The 25,255-nt window shown below is 49.5% G+C and overlaps 1 protein-coding gene across 1 annotated transcript; it reads left to right on the top strand.

The window, feature by feature from the left end:
* The first annotated feature begins 1,170 nt into the window (after window positions 1-1,170).
* On the top strand, window positions 1,171-23,580 carry LOC131210329 (vesicular glutamate transporter 1). The gene is made up of 7 exons (XM_058203561.1): window positions 1,171-1,299; window positions 18,835-19,132; window positions 20,918-21,151; window positions 21,218-21,682; window positions 21,757-21,942; window positions 22,014-22,199; window positions 23,185-23,580. The coding sequence occupies exons 1-7, from the start codon at window positions 1,250-1,252 to the stop codon at window positions 23,578-23,580; spliced, it is 1,815 nt and encodes a 604-aa protein (XP_058059544.1). The 5' UTR covers window positions 1,171-1,249.
* Window positions 23,581-25,255: the final 1,675 nt, after the last annotated feature.

The raw sequence follows: 25,255 nt of genomic DNA on the forward strand, positions 1-25,255 counted from the left end.
GATTGCTAACCGTCGTCGGGCCAGTGAGCGATAGTCGGTGCCGTCGAGCAGCAACCACCACCGTAGCAACCCGGAGTCCGTAGCTGGAAGTTCAGTTGGACGCTAGCAGGTTCGATCTGGCATTAGCTGGCCATCCTGTCCTTGGGAGGGTCAGCTTTCCTGGGCTTCGCTTGTCCCGGGTCCCGGGCACACCAGGGTCCGAGCTCCAGCGGCGTCCCGGGCCAGTGCTCCTCTCTGGGTGCAGCGGGGCGCATTCCCGAGCCCAGGACCTTTCATTCCCCGGGGGTCCCTGTGAAGCTTTTCAGTTCTTCCGTAAGTTGTGGTTTTAGTGCACCGACCGAATTCGTGAAAGTTGATCGAGTGCTTGATCGAGAGTTCAGATAGTTCCGTTCCTCGACCAGTGTCTGTTGGCTACAATGAATGGTTGAGGTCGTAAAAGGACAAATGTCCTGAAATAGTGGCAAAATGTCCGTGGATATTTAGCAACTTGTGGGTGTACGTGTGCGTTTGTGTGTGCGGGTGTGCGTGGGTGCTTGTGGCCTCAGTGCTTAGGTGTGGTCGATCTATCTGCTGTGTGGAGAGTGCCCTTCGGAACTGGTCAGCTCAATGGGAAAATCGCCAATCGACAGAAGAATAGACAGAAATCGGATCGGAACTTGAGAGGTAAGTTTAAAGTGGAGCAAAAGGTCCATCGTTGGGTACCGAACCTTTGCGCAGACCGCAGGACATAGTTGTGCGCATGATCGGTCCGAGCAGAGGTCATAGAGCATGCGAAATGGAAAGAAGTCAAGGAGTATAAAATGACCATAAATGGAAAGTGCGTTTTGTCAAATTTGCTCTGCGAATTGATGCAAAATTAACAATTAATCATGAATTTGGATTATTGCATAATTTGAAATTACTATTTAGTTTAATCGTGATCGCTACATTTTAAATGAATTCGGGTTGGTTTAATGAATTTATATGACAATCTGCATATCCTTCAATTGTATTCTGTTGTGTTGTGCAACAATTTTTATTATAGACCTTTTTTGGATTAAATGTCCTCATAAAGATTTAAACATTTTTTTCTAGTCTCCCCCAGAGTACAACATGAGTTCGAAGTGGATGTTGCGCTGATAGCTGCAATCTACGCCTCGTCACCACTCGCGTGATCTTCCCGGACCGAACGGTACACAAACCGCGGCCATCCTCTTGGGTTGGGCGTATATTGACCACCTGAGACCGGCTCAACGACCGCATCGACAACATGCCTGGGTTCGCAGATTTCAAGGACCGTGCGTCCAACATTTTCGGTGGGTAAGTAGCAAACATTCCGGTTCCGTTCCGGCCAGATCCTTCAACTGACGAACGCACTCCGCTCACTGAGCGGTTGACTAGCTAAGCCGTGTCCAAACCCCCCATCACCGTTGCATCATGGGCCAGGGCCATTTGTAATCCGGATTTAGGATCCACTCGAGGCTCGACAATGAACGGCGAAGCGGTTTTGCGCGGCTGCAGTGTTTTGTTATCAGCTTCTCAAGGGCCCCCGTTAGGCCCGTTCGGCCCCGCTACTGCCGTCGACATGCGTAAGCTGTGATGGATGAACGATTCGGTTATCCGCTTTGCCGGTGCCGGTGCTGGGAGTCAGCGAAGCGAACCAGGCGATATGATTGGGAAAAAAATTGGCCAACGATGACGTGTCTTTAACGGTGCACTCTCCGATAGTTCGGAAGGCATCGGAACTAGCAACTTGTCTATTTTAAAACAGGTTTTCTTGGCTTTCCTATCAACGGCCTCGCAATCCTTCAAATTGGCGAAAATGCTCATTAATTTAAGCGGATTAGACGATCTGCATCTCTGTGCAGTGCGTTAAGTGCTCCGTAGCTGCGAGCCGCCTAATCCCGGAGCTCAGTTACGAGTGGAGCGATAGGCCGTGCCAGATAGCAGGATTTGTTTATAAATGACTAAACTACATGTTTCGCTTCCGTTCGGCTACGCCCACTCGGGAAGCGATGGCAACTGAGCCAACCGTCCGCCAAAAAGGGGTTCCGGGAAGTTCCCTGCTCCGAATGCTGCGATGTTTAATAGAATTTATTTATGATAATACCTTCTAATGGGAGCCTAATGGGAGATTATTTACCAGGAGTGTTATTGAAAACCCGGCCAAGGCTCACGGTGACGCCCCGGCTAAGGGCGGAGGACTTCGCGGAGTTGCGCGGCGATAAAAACGATGGAAAAATCTCTTCTCCGTCGACCGGGACGACGAGGACGACGACAATAAACTAGGACCTGGTTGGGATATCTTCACATCGGCCCTCCGCGCCCCGGGGTGGAGTTGGTCTGACGGGTGATGGACGCATTTTGAATTTAATTAAGCACGGAACGAAGAAAGGGTGTTTCCGTAGCTTCCGCCGGCCGTGTGCAGCGTCTCGTGTGATAAAGAGATTTATGCAATGCCGTTCCGGGACTCCGGTCCTCTTTCCTCTCCTGCGGCTTTTCGCTCCTGCGCCGGAGCTCGTTCGCCGATTCCGGTTCCCGATGGCTTCGGGGCACTTTTTAATGAACTCAAACTCGGTTGCCATTTTGTGTTTGTGACGGTCCGAGATTCATGACAGATATTTATGATCTGCCCGGGAGCTTACTTCCCATAGAACTCCTCCCGAACCAAAAAAAAACCGAACCCGGAATATAAATATCAAATGTGATACGGTTTCACGTCACATCGATCGGAACCTCTCACTCAAAACCGGAAGTACGTTCCGCTGTGGTGACAATCAACGCCCCGGGTGTGGATTGTGTTGTGTGTCGCCAGGCAGCCCCCGGGTAAGAACCGTGTAACCGTGCGCCCTTTCTGCATCAACCGGCACGTGCGGAGAAGGCAATTTCGCTACGCTACGGAACCGCGCACTAATGCGTACACTCTGTTCGCAGTTCCCATTTATGATAAAGTGCTACGGTGTTAAGCCCAAGGCGACGACACCGGCTCGGAGCGTAAGATTTGCCGGACAAACCTGTTAATAAGTTGCGACTCGTGCGATCCTTGCGCTTATCGCGTCCTTATCGCTCCGACTCCCTGTTTCCCGACATTCGAGCACTAATTCGACCCCTGGGGAACAATTTGTTGGCCGCTTGTTTGTTGAGCCGTTGAGCGACTAAATCCTGTGGCGAACATCGCGAGCCACTAAATCAAGCCGCAAAGCCTGCTCAGTGACTCCTGCTCAGTAAGCTCAGGAGGTGCATAAAAAAGGGAAAAACAATATCACCAACTGTGGCGCGTTAAACCTTCGCTACGGGAGACCGCAGGACCGCCCGTGGGCACAGATTTATGAGTGCTGTTCCGATGTCTTGCTGGCTAGAGTAGGGAAAGCTGGGCAGAAAACTTGTCAGAGTTCGTTAGAAAGGATATCAAACGCTTGACATGGAGTGAATGTGAATGCAGTATAAATTTTTTAAAAAGGTTTTCCATCAGCTAAATGACGCTAGGAAGTGGCCAAAGCTTAGGCACAAATCCAAACCCAAGACCCGCCAGGACACGCGTGAGCTCTTCATTTCCTGTCGCCAAAAATAAGCGAATCATTCGGTTTTATTGCGTTATCTATAAATGTTCTGCCCCAGTTCCCCCGCGTTCTCGGAAATTTATCTCGGATTCAGTGAGAGAATTTTCTTTTCCCACCGTCCGTGCTGAGTGCGAAATATGGAAGTGGGAAAAAAATCTTTGTCCTGTCTTTCACCAGCCAGCGCGCCAACATTGCACGAAAACGATTTATCATTTCGAATCGGCGGCACGCTGGCGCCACGAAATCTCGAGATATGGCCAAGAACTCGAGCAGCCCCCTTTTTGGCGCGCGGATGTCTTGGCTTGGCGGAAGTCAAGGCGGCCACGCGAACTCCGCCGGCCGCCAGCTCGGCGGCGGCACTAATAACCGAGCTGCTAGTTGCCGACTGAGGGTGACGGCCGCCTGCCGAACTAGAACCGAGCCACACACTTTTACAGCTTCCCATCGGTTTCCGGTGTCCTTTCGGTCGTGCACGCACAGAACGCAGCATTCAGACGGCATCGCCGGGGCGGCCACGGCGATAAAAAGTAGTGCCAGACAATCGGGCGAGACGGCGGCGACTTTTTGGTGGCGCCACCCAATGTTGGCGCATTCGGTCCTGTCTCTCTCCCGGAATCATCTTCCATCGCGGAAACTCGGTCAATCGATAGCGCTGGCAATTGCCTTCCTTTTGCCGGGCCGTGACCGGATTCTGGCGCCCGGAACCGAAGAATCCTATCCTTACTATCCTGATGGAACATTTAAATAATCAAATAAAAGTGTGCAGTCAGCACATTTGGGCCACAGTAAAGCACCCGTAACCATAATGGTAATTGTTTTTAACAGCCTCCAATCTGCACTCACTTTCCCGAGTTCCCTTCAAATGAACTGGTCAAATGGCTGTAATGGCTGTCAGTTTGAACGGCACGTCCCTGGCCAGTGTTTAGCGCGCCACAAAGCGAACCGTTCCTTCGGTAACCGCACTCGAGCGGTACCTTGCCATACGACGGCCGAGGGCCATTCGAAACGGAAAGGGTTGGCACCCTTTTTTCCCTTCACGCGACGACAGGCTGAAAGTCGGACCAGTCTGGAGAATGATTGCTGCGCGCGCGACAACATCACTCGTTCGATTGTTCCCGGGGACGGGAATGCACCGGAGTCCGTACGAGTCGGATGAGTCGTTTCAACAAGCGAAGCAATTTAATCACGTTAATGGATTTCATTGTTGTGCTGAGCGAATCCATTTGCTTCGAAGCGCAAGCGAACGGAAGTCCCACCCGGACCGGCATAGGTTTCGGTTTTGACGGCGGTGATCGGATACGGGATCGAAAGTCTTGGCCGGTTCTCAGAAAGTATCTTACGTACTTTATCTAATTACGTTCATCGTGTGGCGCTCCCGTTGTCGGTGCCGAAACAAATATTTGAGGACTTTAAAAAATCTTTTCCCCAAAAAAGAAAGAAGCGGATGAAATGTAGAATTTGGGCTCCGGGGATGCCGCGTTTGCATAAATTCTCGAAATTAACATACTGTTTCGTAGTGCCACAGTGTATTTGCTTAGGCGGGCGGCGGCAGACGAAATGGAAATATTGATTACCACTCCCCGGCAGTCCCCGGATTCGCGGACCGGAAGTCGGCTCCTCGGGCAGGCAGCGGATCTAATGATGTCATCGTCGTCGAATAATCGTTCGCATGACGAGCGTGGCCGCGATCGCATTACCGGGCGGTCCATTAAAATTCAGTACTGCAAGTACCGGAATATAGATCTTTCCTTCTTTTCTTTCCCGAATAGTTTCGGGACATCGGGGCCTGGCCTGGTGTATCGACGACGACTGGAGGCGATTGTGCCAATGAGTGGTTCGCATCGATTGCGGTCGTGTAGGGCCACCCTACCACCGCCTTGAAGTTGTTAGCCATTTTGGTCACGTACTGCGCCTTCACACAATTTAGCTCCGGAGCAAGTGGCTTATTGGGTTTCTTAAGGAATGTGATCGAGTGTTGTGTTTTTTTTTTCGAGGGCCGCATCAAGCGACAGCCGAAATATGTTTTCGTCGTGCTTTTTTCATTCCTTTCGACCGCCCCGAGTTCTTGCGCCCGAGGGTATCCTGACGGTCAATTATCGATGGGTGACTTCGCACAGGACATCCCATCGCGGGAAAGGCATCTTTCGGTGAATATTCTCATGAGCCGGGTCAGAAAATTCTGGAATAATGACTCACGCCGGGCATATCGGGGAAATATTATGGGGAATCCCTTTGATTCCGCAGAATGTTGTTGGATAATAAGCAAAAAATACGGAAAGGACAAATTCACAACCCTAATGACCACTACCGCAGGAGCGCCCAGTCCGGGTCGCGTTTCGCAATCAGCACCGATACGATTACAGCGGGAGTTACGGTTGTGATAAAGAGTGACATAACTTGTCCTGGAGCTCGGCTCGGCCACACAAACTACGAGAGATGAAAGACTGCGGCCCGGCTGAAGTTATAATCGGATTTACAAAATTTTGCCACAATCCACAAAAAGAGAGACATCGAAAAAGTGTCCTCCGTATCGGGATGCATCGGGCAGGACTCTGGTGGGATGCTGTCCCCTCGTGCCGGGAAACTTTCGGTGCGGTTTATCGAGCGTACATTTTGTGATTTCTTTTTTTCCATAAGTATATGCTCGTTGCCCGAAAAGGGAGCAATCTGGAGCTCGAGCGGTCCGGGATGCAAAGTTCACGGACCGTTAAGACCACGGACAGCGAAGGAGATTGTCGAACGCACGGAACACGGACACAGGGCTAGGTTGTTGGGTGGTAGCGAATTTTATGATGACGATGACTTTTGGTCATAAATTGTGGTATCATACTTGGACAGGGCCGCCTGACCGAGGAGACCGGGCCCGTAACTGATGGTGTGATTAATTAAAGCGAGTGAAGCATGAAATTGATTTGTGTTAGTCACGGCCGTCCTGCGGCCTAGAAGTGATCCCCATTTTGAATTTGAAAAAATTGGGAAATTTCTAGCGCACGACCAGAGCATAAGCGAAAATAGTCCAATTATATAAATGCAGTGCCGTGGGCCATTACGATGATTGTGTGGTGACCGGAACTGACCAGATGGGTTCTCGCGCCCGTGTGTGCGTTTTTTCCCTATTTTTCACACAAGCTCCGGCACCGGAACTCCACACGACGCCCAGCCGTTGAATAATGGAACTCTTTCGCTTTTCTGTTTGGGCCACGCTTCCACTCACACTCAACCCGAGCGGGATCCTTCGGAGATGTGGCAGAAGATCCTGATTTCGGGCCCGTTTTGTTGCGTTCCACACGAAGATTACACCGTTCCCTGGCGACGATGGGCGACGAAGAATGTGATTGTTGCCACGGTATTTAGACCGACCACCCGGGACGTCCTTATCTCCCCTCCCAGGAGGAAGGACAAGAGACACGATGGACTCTTCAGGGCGAACCATTTGCGACACGCTCGAGTGAGCCATTGATATGGCGTCACAATATTCATGTGAAAGCAAAAATGCTGCCTGTGCCGGGTTTGGCTTTTGCAGCGTTTTGTCCCCCCTGAGATGTCTCGAGGGATGCTTAGCGCGGCTCTTGTGAGCATCGATGACGCGCGACACTCGTCCGGGGAGTCCGCCAGGGGAAATATGAGGCAAAGGGTCGGCAGTGCGGAGCAAATGAAAACACCCATCTACCACACGCTGTGCCTTTCAGGGACGCTGAATGCAACCAAAGCCACGATAAGCGGCTTTTCAGTGCCCCTGCACTCGTTGATATGATAATGAATACGTTCGTCCTTCTGCCTCGCCACATTCAAGTCTCGCAGCGTTTGATGTGGCCACGGAACGGCTATTAGCCGGATCCAGTGCTTCAGAGCTGAATATTAAACGCTAAATATGAGAAACTGATATAAGAAGCCATCCTTTTTTTGTTTAAGCCATCAGACAACAGATAGCAGATGAGATGATTGATTAAAGTACTTAACGAAAAAGTTGCTTGGTGTTGGTTCGAAATCTAATTAAACTGCTTCGAATTCTCAAGAAGCCGCCAGACAGACTGATTGAATCAGAAACAAACCAATTAACGGTTCGCCGCACACCACACACCTTGCCAGTCGTCGAGTTCTGACTCGTAATGATAATTAATATCACAAGAAACCCATGAAGATAATCATTTCTGGCAGCGGGCGCACCGCGCAGATGGATGGCCGGCGAAGCACCGCAAGTGACGAAATGGGTCGCCAGAATGGAAAATCGAGCGGAAAAACTTTTCCCAAAACAATGATCCATTGTGGGACACCGAAGGCCGGGCCGGGCCAGGCGGGACGGCCACTAGGAAAACGGAGTACTTTTATCTTAATCAGCATTTTAGCCGACCCAGGGATGCGATGCTCGGAGGCGGCAGGGTAGCAGGGACGGCTTCCACTTGTTTAAAGAGTGACGTTAAACTTCATCCACCGTGAAGTGTGGCACATCGAATCGGGAATTAACCACCAGCCGAGCGACCACGATGGGTTTTCTCCCCTCCGTGATGGAACCACGACCGGATGATGTCTCACTTTCCGCACGGCGAGGGTTGCGAGTTGAAAGAAATTTTCCCTTCGATCAGCACGGCTCTCATTAACACGGTGCTAAACCTGCAAACAAGCGGCCCCCGGTGAGCGGTGGTGGTGGTGACAAAGCGTGTGTCCGTGGTGCCAGGGAACGTGCTTCCGCGGAACGTGATACAGTTGATGTCCTTGGACGACTCGAGTTGGTGGAAAATATTCCCCAATATTTCCTCATCCGTCGGTACCGAAAAGCGCAACAAAGTCTCGAGGAGACTTTGATTAATCAGCTCGTGAAATGATCACGATTCTCGGGTGCCCATCGATGGACCAATCCTTTTCATGGCGCGCCACTGCTTGATCCTTGCGAAACAATGTACGGCGGCGGGTGGTAGCCACCGAGTGGGAGCTGTTTTGTTGTCATCATTATATGCGGCTTAAATGATTTCCCTCGGGGGTCGCTACTCGTCACATATGGCCAAGTGGGGACTTTCAGCCGCAGGAGCCGAAGCGCCATCCTTTGAATCTGTGTCCTTTCAATGAAACGCCCCGCAGAAACCACAGCGCGCAGGTTTTACGTCGAAATGAATTTCTTCTCCGTGTGGTACTTTTAAGCCCATAACAGGTTCGTTGGTTCCGAAGCCGAAAACTACATTCACGGTGGTCGTGTTTTTGCCTCCCCCGGACGGAGAGCGGGTAGCGATGAAAAATGGGCCCCATTAGAAGGCAAGGGTCGCCGCGGTGCGAACGGAGGGCGCAAATCCTCGTTTGATCGCTTCGACAGCCTCCGCAATCAGGAGACGGCTACGGGGCCAGGAAATCACTCCCCGTGCATGCTTCGACGGTGATTGATACATATGACTTTTCAGTTTTGGGAAGGCCTGTCGGATAGAAAACCTGCCCATAAATGAAGGGCAAACAGTCACAGAAGGACAGAGACAGAGAGAGACAGAGAGAATGGTCCACTTATTGATGAGGTTTAGTCGATTGCCGAGGGGTTAACAATGGAAAAATCGTATCGGTCGGATCGTGATGATGTTGCGACATATCTTAACTCGTTCAAGTGGAACCACATTGGGAACGAATTTTAAGTATGATTGCTTTCAAGCTGAGATGTACTATGAATTGGAAGGATTGATGCCTGTATCATTTATCTCTTTCTTAAGTTTTTCTAGGTTTTCTTAAGTAACCATTTTTACAATAGTTTCCCTTGCAAATTTTCTTCATGTATACTGAAAGCGATCAGATCATGATCGGTTCTGGTTTTTTCAAAAGATTAGTACAATTTCATCATCATCGCTTTCTTCGATTGTCTGACAGATTTTGACTCAAGTATCAAGTAGTAATGGGGCTACTGTGATCCAAAAATGGCCGAAATTCTTTGGGTATATTGAACATGCTTTCTATTTACAATTTGATCGGAATTGGAGGAATTCAAGGACACAGTAGAGCACCAGAACGGTGATAGAATCATGTACACGCCTTCAATCGACCAGCTGTGACGTTGACCGCTAGCAGCGATAAGCTTTGTCGATTTTCAGTCGGACTACATATTTGTGCGTCATAAACAGAATCAACATTGTCTGGCAACATTGTCAAGGAAGCTGCGTCCAGCATCGTCAAATACTTATTGTACTTATTTGAAATTGTGCTGTTCGTGGTCAACCGATTGCATCAAGGTGGCAGAACAAGGTGGAAGTTTGCCGGGTCGGCTAGTAATTCAAACAAAAGAGTTCCGATAAAAGGACTCAACTATTGTTTGCAAATAGGAACAGCAGTCGCTCTCCGTTAGTGACGAAACATTGAAATGATTTGAATTTAGCGGCATAATATAGCATTGCAGCAACCGGAAGACCACTTTAAAGATGTTGGCATACTCTTCAGTCGGTCAACTATGCGCTTTACGACCCCACCAATGTGAGTTGACCAATGTTGGTGGCCTTGCAACGTCACGACGAAAACAGCGAAAACATCTTCTCCAAAAGCAATCTGGAAACACTTTCTTTTGGCGAAGAATGCATGGCGCTCCGTGCCCAGCGTCCACTCCACGTGGGGTGGGTTTAAAAAACCTATTACTCTACATTTAAACGTGGTGGCCATCGTCAACGTGGTGGCCACACCGCCCGGCAGGCCGTCCGAAGCAAACCGTGAAAAAGTGAGACACATTAAGCCACTTGTCTGGCGCGTGATTTGAATGCGTAAACTTGTCGCACTTTCGCCAGACGGATCGATTTCCGGCAAAGAAACGGTGGGCCGGGAAAACCGAGCCCCCCTCGCCAAGCGGTTCATTGTTTACGGTGGATCTGACAATGCTCTGCCGGAGCATAATTGTATCGTTTCATTTGGCGCGAGGTAAGTAAAATCTGGAATAAATTAAACCGCGCTCTGGGCCGACCGGCCCGACCCGTGTGTCGGCATGATTGTTGATCTTTCGTTGACCTGGCCCGCGCCCCAGGCCTCGGAAATGGTCGGAAAACTCACGCTCTCGACGAAGCTCAGGAAGAGAAGAACAATCTGATAATGTTGTCACCGTGCCGCCGGGCGTCGTGGACGTTGGCTCGAGTGTTTGAACGCACGATAAATAAACAAAAGTGGCGAAAATCTCAGGAAATTGCTTCTGAAAGCCGATCCGGTGATGGCGGCAGCGGAGGATGTGCTGATGACAACCGGACAACGGATGGAAGTCCCCCTCTATGGCAGCGCCCTGGACCGTAACGGACCAGGGGAGACCGCTATCTGCGCTGCTGCAGACGAAGACGAATGTGTGGCTGAGGTCGGCAGAGTAGACGACATAAAATTGAAGTAATGACTAAATTATGCCAGAGTCATTTTCGGTCCGATAGATGATCTTAATTTGAGCCGTGCGTTGAGCCGCCGGCTCCTGCAACGGAAGCGGCCCTCGCAGGGATGGCAATGCTCCTTTTTGTCGGCGTTGACAGGCGGCCAGCCTGATGAGATTTGGTGGGAAAGTCACGCGCACTCTCGGGCCTATGATCATCGTCTGGGACCCCGGCACGGAAGCCCGTTATTCGTTAAAGTAATTACACCCGTTTAACCCCTTGGCGTTGTTGCTAAAGATGCTTTTCGAGTAGTGGTGTGATTATGGTAAATGATTGATGAAGAGGGCACCTACATTAGCACCGTTTAGTGGGCGAACAATCTCACTCGTAATAGCTTTTGGAGTTTTTCTCACTCTGTTCGAATGCTTTGGACACGTCTTGCCTAGGAGACCTAGGACCTGCCTCGGACTGATGATCTTTTATACGTATTCCTCGTACTCCATTCCATAGTCTAGTTGGTTTCGTTTCGTTTTCCGTTCAGTTCCGTGGTTCAATCAAAACAATTCTATATTCGTAAAATAACTAAACACCCGTCTGTTTGATGAACGGATCATATCGACGGAATTCCATTACCCATCTCCGATCCGTGATATTGGCAGCCCCGGAAAGGCCTTGCTGTTTGATTCCAAACGTCGGCGACGATTGTCGAATATGGTGCACAAATACGCCTCACGACGCGATTGTCACGTTTCGCTTTCGCTCTCCACAGCATCTTGAGATTTCAATTCACTTTACGCAGAGCCCGCGCTCTTTCGTCGCCTCTAAGGCTTCTTGGGCCCGTGGCCAGAAGCGTGAGTCCCCATTGCCACCATCCATCGGTTTCATTCGTCGTCGAAGGGTCGATTCCGGTCCACAGTTTTTCTTTTGTCGGTCTCTCTAGCTCGGAACGATCAGCAATCAATGGAAACGCTTCCTCTTCGGTGGCTTCCTCTTGTATCGCGCTCGTGGCTTTGATATGGCCGCCTGGCGGTTGCTGTGAGTCGTATGAAAAATTGCCATTATTTCGAATTCCAGGACGCGACTTGGGCGCGTACAGGAATTGAATTTCGGTGGATTTGTACCAATATTTCACAGCTCGGTCTCACTTTACATTCTTGTGCGAAGGATGCTAACGGTGACGGCGGCGGTCCTGTAACCGGAGGTATTCTTCTGGTGGAGTACTGTTTTTTTCTTCCCCGTCCGACCCGTTCCTGGCACCCTCTCAACGGGGTGCCATAAATCAACCGGTCGCGGTACCGTCACCGGAGCAGCCAGTCGGGATCCGCGCCGAGTTTGAGAAATGACTTTAAATTACATCATTATCGCACAATAATCAGCGCGATAAAGTGCGCCTTTGACGCAATTCGTAGTCCATGAAATAAGCCGAATTGTTACGCCTTTTTGTCGAAAGAGTTACTCCGCGGAGGGTTTCCTAGGGTAGTAGAATCGAGACGACATTATTTTATGTACGCTCTGCGCTCTAAGTGTAGATCCCGGTCCCGGTCACGTTCTGTCCAAAACGTTGGGTTGCTGGCTAGCTTAGCGTAAACTTCTTACCGGGAACCCTCCCCTGGCCGACCTCAGCAAACCGGAGATTATGGCCCAATGGTTGTTGCGAAATCTCTTGCTGACAGGTTCCGCGCGCTACTGGTGGGGAACACGCCGAGGAAGTTTATTTTTCCGCTGGCTTCTTTTTTTCAAGCACAGCTTTAAGAGAAGGGTCCCGGTTTCCCGGAGGGGCTGCCCGGAGAGTCGGACGAGAGGCGAGGCGGATATCAATCCTGCCAATTCATTTGATTGCTGTTTTTCTTTCTCGTCAATCCGACTAGGGTCATGTGTCGGTTTTATTACATTTCTATTTTCTTTGTGTGTCGCTCGGTCTCGCTTCCTCGCATCCTGGAATCGATGGTTCGATCCCTTTTCAAGCTGTTTCCGTTTGTTGCATAAACACGGCTGGGCCAACGGGTTGTAGAGGCTAATGCTGAGGTTCGGACGGGGCCGTAACCCTTGTTGATTCACACGAACGACAGAAGTTTGAGGACATCGAAATGAGATCTGCGCTAGTGGTCAGCCTAGCAGTGGCTAGGTATTGACAGCAAGCTCCAAACGAAAGCTTCGGGAAAGGCGAACACCGAATTGCCCCCTTATTTTCGAAAAACAATAACATCTAATGCTACTTTACGTAAGAGGGGTACTTTTTCCGTTCGCCAAAACAACTTTTACCTCTTGATGGCCGGCCTGGGGTGGAATCTGCCCAAACAGATAGCGTTGTCTTTTCGCAAGAGCTCCTCTATTATGGCACATAATCTGCTCGATTCAATCTCTTAACGGCTATTTTTAATGATTGCTTTTCCTACGTCCAACATTCGCAGCGCCAGATTTTCTTCCGCATTTTCACTTCGGCCCGTCCACACCGCGATTCCTTATCTTTGGCCAGCAATTTTCTATTTTCCGTTTTACTCTTGGACCCTTCGGTTGCCGATGGTAACGGGAGAGAGAGAAACCTGGTCCGGTCAGTGCGGTCTGCGTGACGATTGCGTTCTGTCGGCTTCCTCGACACCAGAGGATGTTTGTTCCGCTTCCGCTTTCGAGCACAGTTAAAGGGGATTCCGACTCGAGCGGCCACCGATGGAAGATGGCTGATAATTAGATAGAGACAGGCAATGAAAGAAAACGACCGGATTGGCTACCTTTCGGGCGAGGCCCCGCACTAATAGGAGGGAAATTCAATTTCGCACGAACGATTACCGTTTAATGAATAAATAAGTGCCGGGGTTTCCTTTTCGAGGTATGAGTGGCTCGAAAGCCCCGAACGTGACGTTTGCTGGAAACAATCCGGTGAAATATCTCGTTGTTTGGCAACAACCATTTTAATATCTCCCCTGTTGGGCCATTCCGCCAGTGCACACTGCTCCGGAGTATGAAGTGGACTTGATAAAATGTACCGAAAAATAATCAAAATTATCAACTGCACGTCAGTGATCCGGGTCGGGCAAAATCTGATTTTAATGAACTTCGCTAGGGTGCGGTGCTCGTCATCGGTCCATCAATCAAATCTCTATTAAAGCTGTGGCCCGTCCCGGCATTGGGCGCCGTCCAAATCGATCGAAATACTTCAACCGGAAATTCAATCATCGCGGTACAATGAAAGGCTTAATCGAATGATGATACACCGGCAAAGATAAGCGTACAGAGTGCGACCTTCAAACGGTATCCGCCTGTCCGAGATTGATGGTCCGAGTTTTCCATGCGAGAAAAATGTCGGCCAGGATGGGTCGACTTGATGGCCGATATGCGACGACGATAAGCATATCTAATTTTGATGGATATCCGTTACCGCTTTCGAATGTGCACAGATTCACGAGGAGTCTAGCTTACGGAAACAAAACTGCGTACCCGAGGCAAAAGATTGGCCTCTAGGGGGCCAACCCCTCGGGTGAAGTCTCTTGGGAGAAATTGTCGGTTGTCTGTTCCGCGTGTGCAAGGACCTCGCGAAAACAGTACGATCCAACCCCGGGGGAAGTCCGCGAACCGGCTGGCGACGGGGTTTAAACAGAGCTGTTATTATGTTTACTCTGGTGTCGGACGGCCTCTTGCCAGTGGGCCACAGCAAAGGGTGGCGCAGACCAGCAGCAACACAGCGCAAATTTTGATATGATCCATAATTTAGAAATTAAATTTATTTACATTTCTCTTGTTCCCGGACAAGTGAATCACACTCCTTCCGGCGCACTACACGGTGACTGCTTTGCGGATTTGATGGATCACGGCCAAACGACGGGGGAAGCTTCGGGTTTCATTTCGGTTTTAATAGCTTTTAGGCAAATGTTTAACTTTCGCGGGTGTCTCGGTGAACCTGAGCGCCGTGTGCCGAACTGTAACGGATGGTGGTTGGGATGTTAATAACATTTTTCATAATGTACTTCGACAACGCACTGGCTGAGAGGGGTTGTGTTTGGCATTGGGATCCTTTAAAAGAGAGTGCTCTCGGGATGTGTTTCGAAGCGTATGGTTCATGATGGTATATTAGTGGGTCAAGAGATGAAATAAACTTTTAAAGCGTCTACTCGCGAAACGAATAAATATGAAATAACTTATTTCTTATTGAATATGACATCCCGGACTTTGGGAATTCATTTTTGATCATAACCTTCTTATGCCAATTGTCTATATTCAATGAAACTACGTATCGTTTGAAGTTTCAGTGAACTCAAAAGAGGCAGTCATAGTAGCCCAGCGTTGGTATACAAACGGAAACAGTAACTTACAAGGGTGACTTGATGTGTTTTCGACCTCAACATGAAGTGAGTTTGGTTGTCAATCTTCTGACATTTAGTTTCCAAAATTTTAGTCATTCTGTGTACTCAGAAGATGGGTTGTAAAATTCAGAAGAAGCGCCTTGCATCTTGGGTAAGTCGACTTTTTTTTTCAAATTACTCCCCTGATAGTCATCAACATCAAAAGAACACTTGAATTGCTTTATATTGTTCTTTCTCTGCAACGGGCAGATCTGGTTTTGCAAAGAATAAATATAAACAAATGATGGTTCTAACCGTTTCATTGAACTTCGAACGATTTGTAACTTATTAATCTTTACGGCATTTTGGCGATTTCTTCCGTATTTTAAAGGTTTTCGTAAACAACTCTAGATTATTTCACTCTTGATAACAAAAATGGTATTTACCAGGCCCGTTTGACAAAATAATTTTCGTTAAAGCCAGTGCCTGTATCAATTAGCCAAACTCAAACGTTCGATACCATCAATTACCGGGCCTTCCTGTCGGCACTTATCACTGATCAACCCTCTTTTAGCAAGAAAAACACATTTACCAAACGGCGCCCAGCATAAAGCGGATTGTTACCAGTTAATAACATAAATTATGCATTTCTTTCCCACGCACGGCCCGAACGTAGTAGTACGGCGCTGGCGCACGTCCCTTCGGTGCCGAGCGGAACCGAAAGGAAAAATCCTTCCACGGTGCGCCGTTCGTCGGCCGGCCTATCGTCGGCTGGAAATCAAATCACAAGCATAACAAGCGAATCAACACGACTCCTACTCCGGCTACCGTTGGCAGCAGGGCGGCGGTGGACCGCTTGGGGGTGTAATCATAAAAGTTTCCACCACCACAGCTCCCTGAGGACGTATGAAATTTCAGAGGTGCCGACCACGCTGGCGGATGGAGGGAACGCGGGCGATTCGGGCCCGATTCATAAAATATTCAGCAACTTCGTTACCGTTCGTTAAATGAGAGGGGAACTATGTCCTCATCCTCGGTGAGGCCCTTTGATGATTGACCGCGTGCTGAGCCCAACGATTACCGTTCACCTGTTGAACTGCACTGTGCGGTTGTCAATAAATACCTCATAAAACTATGCGAAAGATTGGAAGTTTATATAAAATCCTTTAAATTATTTCACAAAAGACAGTTTACTTTGTAACCATTGCCATGTTCGGTAAAAGCTTCCGGCGACGGCGTCCGGCGTTTTATGCTAAGCGTTGTTTACATTAAACTTTCCACATCCCAATCATCGGCAAAACGTTTAGATTACTGTTCCGCAAGTAAATCCCCAAACTCGTTCAAATAACCTTCCTCCGGAAGCTTGGCACTTCAGCCGCCGGCAGGCAGACCCGGTTGGTGGTTGTACCTGATTGCGGGAAAAGGATCATGTTACGATGGCACACCTTACCGTTTAAGAGACACGGCCCACGGCAGCAAGGGGACCGAAATCGGGTGAATTAAAAGATCAGTCTCCGAAGGATTGTAAATGATATTTACGGGAATTGGATTTCAATGATTCCCGTCTTGGGGCTTGGGGCTTAGACTTTGCTGACACAACGTCGCAAGGCAACGTGGCGGCGGTCGGTCGGGCACCGGAACGGCGGCGTTCCAATCGTTTGAAGTGCTGACAAATTCAAATTAAAAATGCTCGAAAAGCGATTTCATTAATTTCCATCCATCGACTAGGTGACGGTTTTGCGTGAGCCATTCTCACTCTGTCTGCGTGTCTTTCTCTCTCTCTCTCTTGAGACCGGGAATCGGTTGAACGGATGACTTGGGATGGCTTTGGATGGTCCCGGACACGTGCTCGAGAGAGAAATTGATATTTATGCGCATCCCAAGCCAGCACGGGGCCCGGCACCGAGCGATGTATCCTTGCCGATGTAGCACAAAACGGTTCGCCTTCATTTGCATGCCCTCTCGAGTCCCGGTATTAGGTGTCTAGGTAATAAATTCGAATTACTGCGCTCGCTGTCCACCTCGAATGCTGCTAGACGGATGATTGTTTCGCTTAAATTGCAGTTTTTGAAATCCCATCGCAGTGAAACTTAAAAAAGCAAAAAAGTTTGAGTCCATTAGATGGAACTACGTTCAATGTGTGCATTGAGACTTATTATTTATGTAGGTTGATGCTGTTGGTACATAATCAATCACTGGCGTCAGGAATCGTTAATACAGATAAATCCTCTTTGCACCACCCAAATGCAGCCATAGTTTCTTTAATCTATCAAGCATAGCGGATCAGCGGATGTTGGTCAGCATAAACAACAGTTCAGAGTTCCTCGTGCTCGTGCGTAAAGACTTTTGCCGATTCATCCGGCCTCGGCCGACCAATCGATAGTCTGTCGCCTGAAGGGGGCCACACGACGGCGCACTCTGGAAAGCGGATATTGGCAAACAGCGCTGCTATTGAACCTCCGAAAGTAACTTAATTATGTTTGTCAACGATAATTCCTGGCAGAAGGCCGTAGCATTCTGCACAGCGCCGTCCTGCTGTTTTCCTTTTTTCCAATCATAAATCTGCGGCGAAGCTGAAGTTGGCCACGGCACCCAGCTAGGGTGGAACTTTCTGTCCCCCCCCCTGTAAGTTGGGCCTAAAAGGATAATTTTGTTTCGTCCGGCCGTCGGCGCCGGGCTGTCTTTCTCCGTTTTGGCGCCCGCTCGCCCGGGTGACATTTATCAAATCAATTATTTTTTATGCTCCCGCACGCGTTGGTTGGCAGTACGAGATGAAATATTTGGAATTTATTGAGCATCGTAAAGTTCGGTGGCAGGAGTGTGCTCAATTTTTGAGTGTTGTAATGGCGGCCTATAATAAATTGGTTGTAGTGCTGCGGGCCGGTTGGGTTTATCACTTCGTGTCGACGGTCGTTATTAGGACGTGTACTCGGTGGACCACACATAAACACAATAATGATGTCTAACAAATGGTACGACATCATGGCTCGTAGCTGGCAGTAACAAATGAGGAACATTTGTGGCGGACAAATTATCAATTACATCGCCACCGTCGGTCGGTCGGTCGTTGAAGGGATGAATAAAATTAATTTCCATCTCGTTGCATCACCGAGCCGCTGAGAGGAGCTAAGATTGGAAGAGAAAAGTGCAACCGTTGGCAGAAAACAGAAACTGTGAAGCGTCGTCCGCCCGCTGTCGGCCCGGGGATGGGATGTCGGCTGCCGGAGCAAAACAGGGAGCATTTATCATGCCGCGAATGAGGGCGAGCAACGACGAGGACATTTGCATTCGTTTGTGCGCCATGGGAGAAACTGGCCCGTGTGGAGTGTAGTCATATTTTCGTGGCTCCTGAAGGGATGAGCGCTTCAAGGAGCTGGAGGACGCAAGGTTCGAAGCGCGCAAAGAAAAGGATCCATTCTGCTGAAGACGCCACCCGCAAATCGGTTGCGGAGGCATTTGCGTGAACGGAAATGACATTAAGTGGGTCTTTTCATTTAATTTCGCTTTCTCAATTATATTTCGGTGCCGCGTAAGCACTTTCTTGACAGTTCGAAGGGTCCTGGGGAGGCCCCAATGCAGGCAAGAAAGTCTGCGAACGCCTTTGATATGTCGAGTTGAATCTGCTTTGTGGAATATCTGAAGAAAGTTATGAGTATTGGCTCTTAAAAGTAAATGTACTAAAGTAACCCATTTAACATTCTTCGCGACTCATTGCAGTGGTTTCGAGAAGTTCGAGATGCCCAAACAAGGCTACGACCAGATGGACGGGGCTGCCCTCGGCGGAGGCGGCGGTGGCGGTGCGTACCAGGCCGACACCGGCGGGAACGATTCTCCGATGTCGTTCGAGGAGATCGAAAGGCCACCGTTGCGCCACGTCGACAAGTACGTCCGGGCGGAGTGTCCCTGCATCAAGACGACCCGCTACACCATTGCGCTGATGACTTGCCTCGGCTTTATCATATCGTTCGGGATGCGCTGCAACATGGGCATGGCCAAGCTGCAATTCGAGAACGGGGTAAGTGACCGAGGACCCCGACCGAAACGGGCCGCACTTTGGTCCGCTTCCATTAGACCACATTTCACCGTCGCGTTAATTATCCGGCGTCGCACGACACGTGTCGATGATGTTCCCTTTTTTCCCCGTCACCGGTATGTTTCGATTATAATTTTGCCGTTCGATGCCAGTTCACGGAGTTAGGGCGGCAGGTGACACGTTTTGTCACGAGCATGGAATCATCGTGCGAGCATTGAACCAGCACAACTACACAAAATGGCTGGGTTCGGATAGCTCCCCATAATGCCGGGCATTATTATGTCGAAGGAGAAAATTATGCGATTCCTGACCGTGGCCGTCCTTCCTCCCGCAATGGAAGCGCCAGGAAATGGAAGATAATGAACAGGCAAAAATGGAGCATTAGCGCGGCTCGATTACGTGTCGTCCCTGCGTTTTCTATGAAAAAGATCGCTCAACCGGCAACCGGGCAGATAAGGACGGTAGCCCCGACCGTCGCAGCGGCCTCCACCACCCGGGATGGGCAAAAATCAGGAAAAAATATGAAATTTTATGGAGTCAAACATAATGGAAGCATTTATTGGGAATGCGACGACAAAGGATGATAATTTTTTATTCATGAGTCATTGCCCTTTTGGCGGTCGGCAAGGGCCCGGGGGTGAAGGGTGGACGATACGCACGACGCTTCGGCGCTGATCGAGGAAGCGGAAACGGATAAGGACCCAGCGGAAATGGCCGGAAACGAGCATAAAAAGCAAGAAAATGACAACAAACTGACGCCGAGGACGAGCCATCGACGCCACGCTGTGAGAACGTTGCGCTCGGGGTGCGCTACCGGCGTCGTCGGATCCCTTGGATGTTTAGCTCGGATTTCGGAGTCGGTGTATCTCTCCACAGCGGTCCCGTGGCTATTGTTCGGTGGGTGATGTTGTGGAAAAATCCCGAGACTTCCGGTGTTGCATTTGGCTCGATTTAACGAACGGGAAGCGCTCGGGTTTTCACACTTTCTCCGCCAGCGAGGGATAGCCGGGACACAGCGGGGGATTTAACCGTCATGTCTGAATTACGAATTTGCATTCACCGAATGCACCGAAAGTTTCAAGCGGAATGATATTTTTTCGAGAATGTTGCAGAAGGCTTTCAGTTCCAAGAAGGAGGAAAACCAAGAGTTTTTAAGTGGTACAAAATGTTCAAAAAGAGTTGGCAAACATCAAGTGATGAGCTGAAACTCAATAAAATTGAATAAAATAAAAATAAAATTAATAAAATTGAGACCTTACCGACCTTGATGGCACATCGAAAGGATCAGAAGTGTGTGAAATAACACTTTTCGGCTATCAAGACAAAGTGAATCATAACTGGAGATAAGACTTGGATCTACGACTACGACCCGGAAACGATGTATCAACCGGTCGTTTCTTGGATTTAATATCACCGAGTGATCCGAGGACACCGTTTCGAATCTATATAAGGGATAGACCCCGAAACCTAGAAGAAATTGAAGGCTATACCGGAAGAAAACCTTGCGGCATGTTTTGAAACCTGGAAAAATCGTTGAAACAAATTTATTGCATCCGTATGGAACGGTGATAAAATGAATTTAGAAGAATAAATAATGATTGCTATTTAAACACATTATTTGGACACAAAATAGCGCCCTTGGTGTGGCTAAATTCAACGTAAATAAAAAATCATGTATGAACCGCGAATTTAATGTACTTACAAAATATCTTTAAAATAGGAATCTCCACTCATTTTATTTTGCCTGTTTCATCTTCCATCGAACAGACGGTGAAGTACAACTGGACGGTGGCGATGGAAAGCGCAGTCGACTCGTCGTTCTTCTGGGGTTACCTCGTGACGCAAGTTCCGGGCGGTTTCCTGGCGTCGATGTTTCCGGCAAATCGCATCTTCGGCACGGCCATTGCCTGCTCGGCGTTCCTGAATCTGCTCGTGCCGGGCGCCATGATGCTGCATCCCACCGTCGTCATTCTGGTGCGCGTCCTGCAGGGTTTAGTAGAGGTTAGTACACTGGCCACCCCACCCGACACTCTCCACTAACCCCGGTCCGGTTTTGCCTGCCCGCAGGGTGTAACGTATCCGGCGTGCCACGGTATCTGGCGCTTCTGGGCCCCACCGCTCGAGCGGTCCCGGCTGGCCACGATGGCGTTCAGCGGGTCGTACGCGGGCGTCGTGATAGGCATGCCCATGTCCGGCATCCTGACCGGTTCGATTAGCTGGCACGCACCGTTCTACTTCTACGGCGTGATGGGCCTGATATGGTACTGCTTCTGGCTGTGGCTTTCGTTCGAGAAGCCACGCCAGCACCCAACCATCACCGTCAAGGAGCTCAAGTACATCGAAAAATCGCTCGGCGAGTCGGTCCAGCTGCCGATGCCGACCATCGCGACGACCCCGTGGCGTGACTTCTTCACCTCGATGCCCGTCTACGCGATCATCGTGGCGAACTTTTGCCGCTCGTGGAACTTCTATCTGCTGGTGCTGTACCAGAGTGCCTATCTGAAGCACTCGTTTGACTTCCGAATCGAAGAGGTAAGCCCGACCGCCACCGATTCCATCGCTCTGCACGGATCCTTAGACGGGTTTTTTTCGGATTGTTCCAACAGACTGGTATACTAGGAGCGCTGCCACATCTGCTGATGACGATCATTGTACCATTCGGCGGTATGTTGGCCGATCACATCCGCAAAACGGGGCTTCTGTCGACGACAAATGTGCGCAAACTGTTCAACTGCGGCGGATTCGGTCTGGAGGGACTCTTTTTCCTGGTCGTGGCCCACGCCACCAGCCCAGTGAGTGGAAACATCGTTTTCGCAGCATGGTCCAGAATGGGTTTTTATATACCTCCCTCGCTGCTTTCCAGATGGGCGCAGTAACGGCTCTCACGCTCGGTGTGGCGTTCAGTGGGTTCGCCATCTCCGGTTACAACGTCAATCATCTGGACATCGCCCCCCGGTACGCCAGCATCCTGATGGGCATGTCGAACGGCATCGGAACGATAGCGGGCCTGATCTGTCCCATAGCGATCGATCATCTCACCCGGGGCCAGGTAAGTGCCGTCGTTCGTTGGTGCTGCCACCGATTTCCGGTGCAGTCTTCGTAATCCGATTGCCGATGCATCAGACAGTGTCCTCCTGGCCGTCGGTAGATTCGCTCCAAAACTGCTGATTCGGTGGAATAAATTAAATTTGTTACGACGTTACACGCTCGTTGATTTTGAACAATACACTTGGAACTCTGACTGGCGGCCTCGTCTCGATAATGCGAAACCCTACACTGGCCACCATCCCGCGGCAGCCCTGCTGGCGGTGGGCTGAAAGTGTTTTCCGACATCACGCTCACGCTTGGCACCCTTTTCGAAGGGATATGAAGGGCCTTTTAAAATCTTGAAACTGCACGGAGAGAAGCGCCTCCGTGTGGAAGGGTTGCCAAATGCCGTTGCTAAGGGATGGGATTTTTGCTACGTTTGCAGTTCCTGTCGCCGCCGCCGCCGAGTGCCGACAGAAGACTATTGTTGGCGAAACGACAGATTGACGTCGATGCGTGTTTGTTGTTTCGGTTTTTGTTTGCTGACGTTGATAATCTTTGAAAGCTGTGCATGATTGCATTGTTGTAAACAAGCCAACCGCAGCGGATGGCAGCAAATACGAACGTATTTAGATATGGTGGTTTTGCAAATAATATTTTACTCGAAAGGGTAGCTTTGGGTTTCTTGTTGAATGAAGTTTCCTACCTTACTGTGTGAATGTAGCATTGTATGGTGCATAACTAATGTACCATGTACCAGCTGAGTTATTTAAAATTAATAAAAATCGTTAATTTATGAATAAGTTTATTTGTGGTAAAGAAGAGAATATTTGTGGCACTTCAAACCGTTTCAAAAATCTAAAAATTAAGTTCGTTACTTTAGCGACATCTATATTTCAGTTTTGCAACTGACGTCTAGATGTCGCTACTAACGCAGCCAATGTTAAACCAGTTTGAAATGGCAGTTGGATTTCGGTTTAATTTTATGCTTGGTCCGTTCATTACAGCCAAAATCGTGCTGGTCGACCGTGTTCACGATAGCGGCAACGGTCCACTTGGTCGGTATCACCTTTTACGCCATCTTCGCGTCCGGCGAGCTGCAGTCCTGGGCCGAACCGACGCTGGACGAGCAGAAAGCCTGGGATCCGGTGGGATCGGGTTACGAAAAGGAGACAACGTTCAACGCGGGTGACAATGGAGACGGAGCAGGTGGCCAAGCACCCGCGGCACCTTTTGGCGATCCTGCGGCCCAGATCAACTCCACCAAGACGCTGAGCTACGGTGCGGTGCAACACGTGGCCACCAATCCGTTCGCGTACCCGAATGCCATCAGCGAGGAAACGGTGCAACCGGAGGCGAGAGACACGTATCTACACGGAAACCCAACCGAGCGTACCTATTGACCTGCTCGCATGAAGAAAACCGTAACGTTTAGTTTGCACTAGATAGTGGCACCTCCTCCCGGCGGTGTTGCTGGTGTTGTTTTCTGTTCCGATTCGGGAAACTCGTAAATTTCGCTGCTCCCACGGCACTCCAGGCTGTATTGATATTGCTGCCTACCGATGGCCGGTGGCAGAGCACTGAGAGCACCACCGGACCGGTGCGATAGGGCTTAAGACTCACGAACTCGAACGAACGAATGAACGAACGAAGTAAGTAAGGTATGCAGCACTCGGCCGGTGGTCCAGTGAAATACAAATTAAAATTAACCCTGCTTAAGCAATTAAAACACTAGATAGTGACTAACAAATATTTAAACGTAGCAAAGAGGCACACCGTATTTACAAAACCGAGGCGTGTACATACCCCACAACGGCTCCGTAGCATACCCCGAACCTGTCACACGAATACGCTGCACTACTATTACTGACTACTGCCGTAGGGTTTAGCGGGCCAGGCGCCCAACGGTGTGGATAATCGTTAAGCGAATGCACTGAGTAAGAATCGTAATCACTCATCCGGCAAACGGGTGACGATACTGATGGACCCCCCGATGTCTAACAAGCAACATCATTCGCGATCGCTAGTGTAGATAAACATTATGCTCATTTATCCATCCCTTCGGTTTGGTCTGTAGCACGTCAAAATCATTTTTTTGCGAACCTAAAAGAGTCAATTTGCGGGAGTGTTCGGGTGAACCACCATCTAAATGATCGCCATTAGCAGCTGCGATCGATTAGTAAGGCACCTTCTCAAGGTTGAATGATCTGCTAATGTCCTCGCTCGCGTATCGGATTCAGTTCTTCGCCTTTTTGCGGTCCATGTTCTGTGTTTGCGTGTTTGAACCGTATCCAGCTTCTAATCGAAGGCCGAGGGGGTTGAGCGATTCCTTTCCGTTTCTTCAGACGGTTCCAACGAGTTGTTAAATAATTTTATGGAGCGAGCGAACGAATAAGCGGTGTAAACAGACATATAATTACGCGTTAGGTAAGTGGGAGATAAATTTGAGGTGTCAACCGACTCTCAAAGGCTGTGGCGACAATAATAATACGGCGGCGGGTCCGTGAAGTGACCCAAAACCGATGCGTTAGCGTAAGAGGGAAGCGTCGTAAGAGGAGGGTATTGTTTCGTTGGCATCTCGGATAATTTAACGCGTAACATGTAAATAAGCTAATTGAAATACTAATTAGCTCACACCGGTCAGTTGCGAGGGATAATGTACATGTTTTATGTTTCCAATTGGGCCACTCCCAACGTTCGACCCGTGGTACTGCGAAAGTGACAAATACAACAATAAAATGCTAGCACGTAGAGGGACCCGGCCCCCGCGAGGACCGGGTCAAATTAGGCGTTAAGGCAGTTCAGTGATATAGTGAAGTAACACAGCTCATCAACAAAAGTAAATCGTTGCAATGCGAAGTGAAACCGATAGTAATATGGCATCAGTGGCAGGCCAGATCCACGTCCACCTGCGACGGCGAATGATTAATGGACGAATCGGCTCAAACGTAGCGTTTATTGGCAATTGATCGGTGCAGAAGTCATTCCAAAGCAAAAACAGAAACTGCTTCACCCGAAGCACCCCGAACATGATCATTTGCCGGCAACCGGTTGGAACGCTGGGCTAGGCTCTTACTA

This window comes from Anopheles bellator, chromosome 2 (genome assembly GCF_943735745.2).
Source record: "Anopheles bellator chromosome 2, idAnoBellAS_SP24_06.2, whole genome shotgun sequence".
Taxonomy (NCBI): Eukaryota; Metazoa; Arthropoda; class Insecta; order Diptera; family Culicidae; genus Anopheles; species Anopheles bellator.

What these genes read in the sequence shown, in the direction of transcription:
- LOC131210329 (XM_058203561.1), top strand. Translation starts at nt 1,250, where the DNA reads ATGCCTGGGTTCGCAGATTTCAAGGACCGTGCGTCCAACATTTTCGGT. An exon ending in GCGTCCAACATTTTCGGTGG is followed by an intron (nt 1,300 to 18,834) that starts GTAAGTAGCAAA and finishes GACTCATTGCAG; the next exon opens with TGGTTTCGAGAAGTTCGAGA. An exon ending in TCCTGCAGGGTTTAGTAGAG is followed by an intron (nt 21,152 to 21,217) that starts GTTAGTACACTG and finishes GCCTGCCCGCAG; the next exon opens with GGTGTAACGTATCCGGCGTG.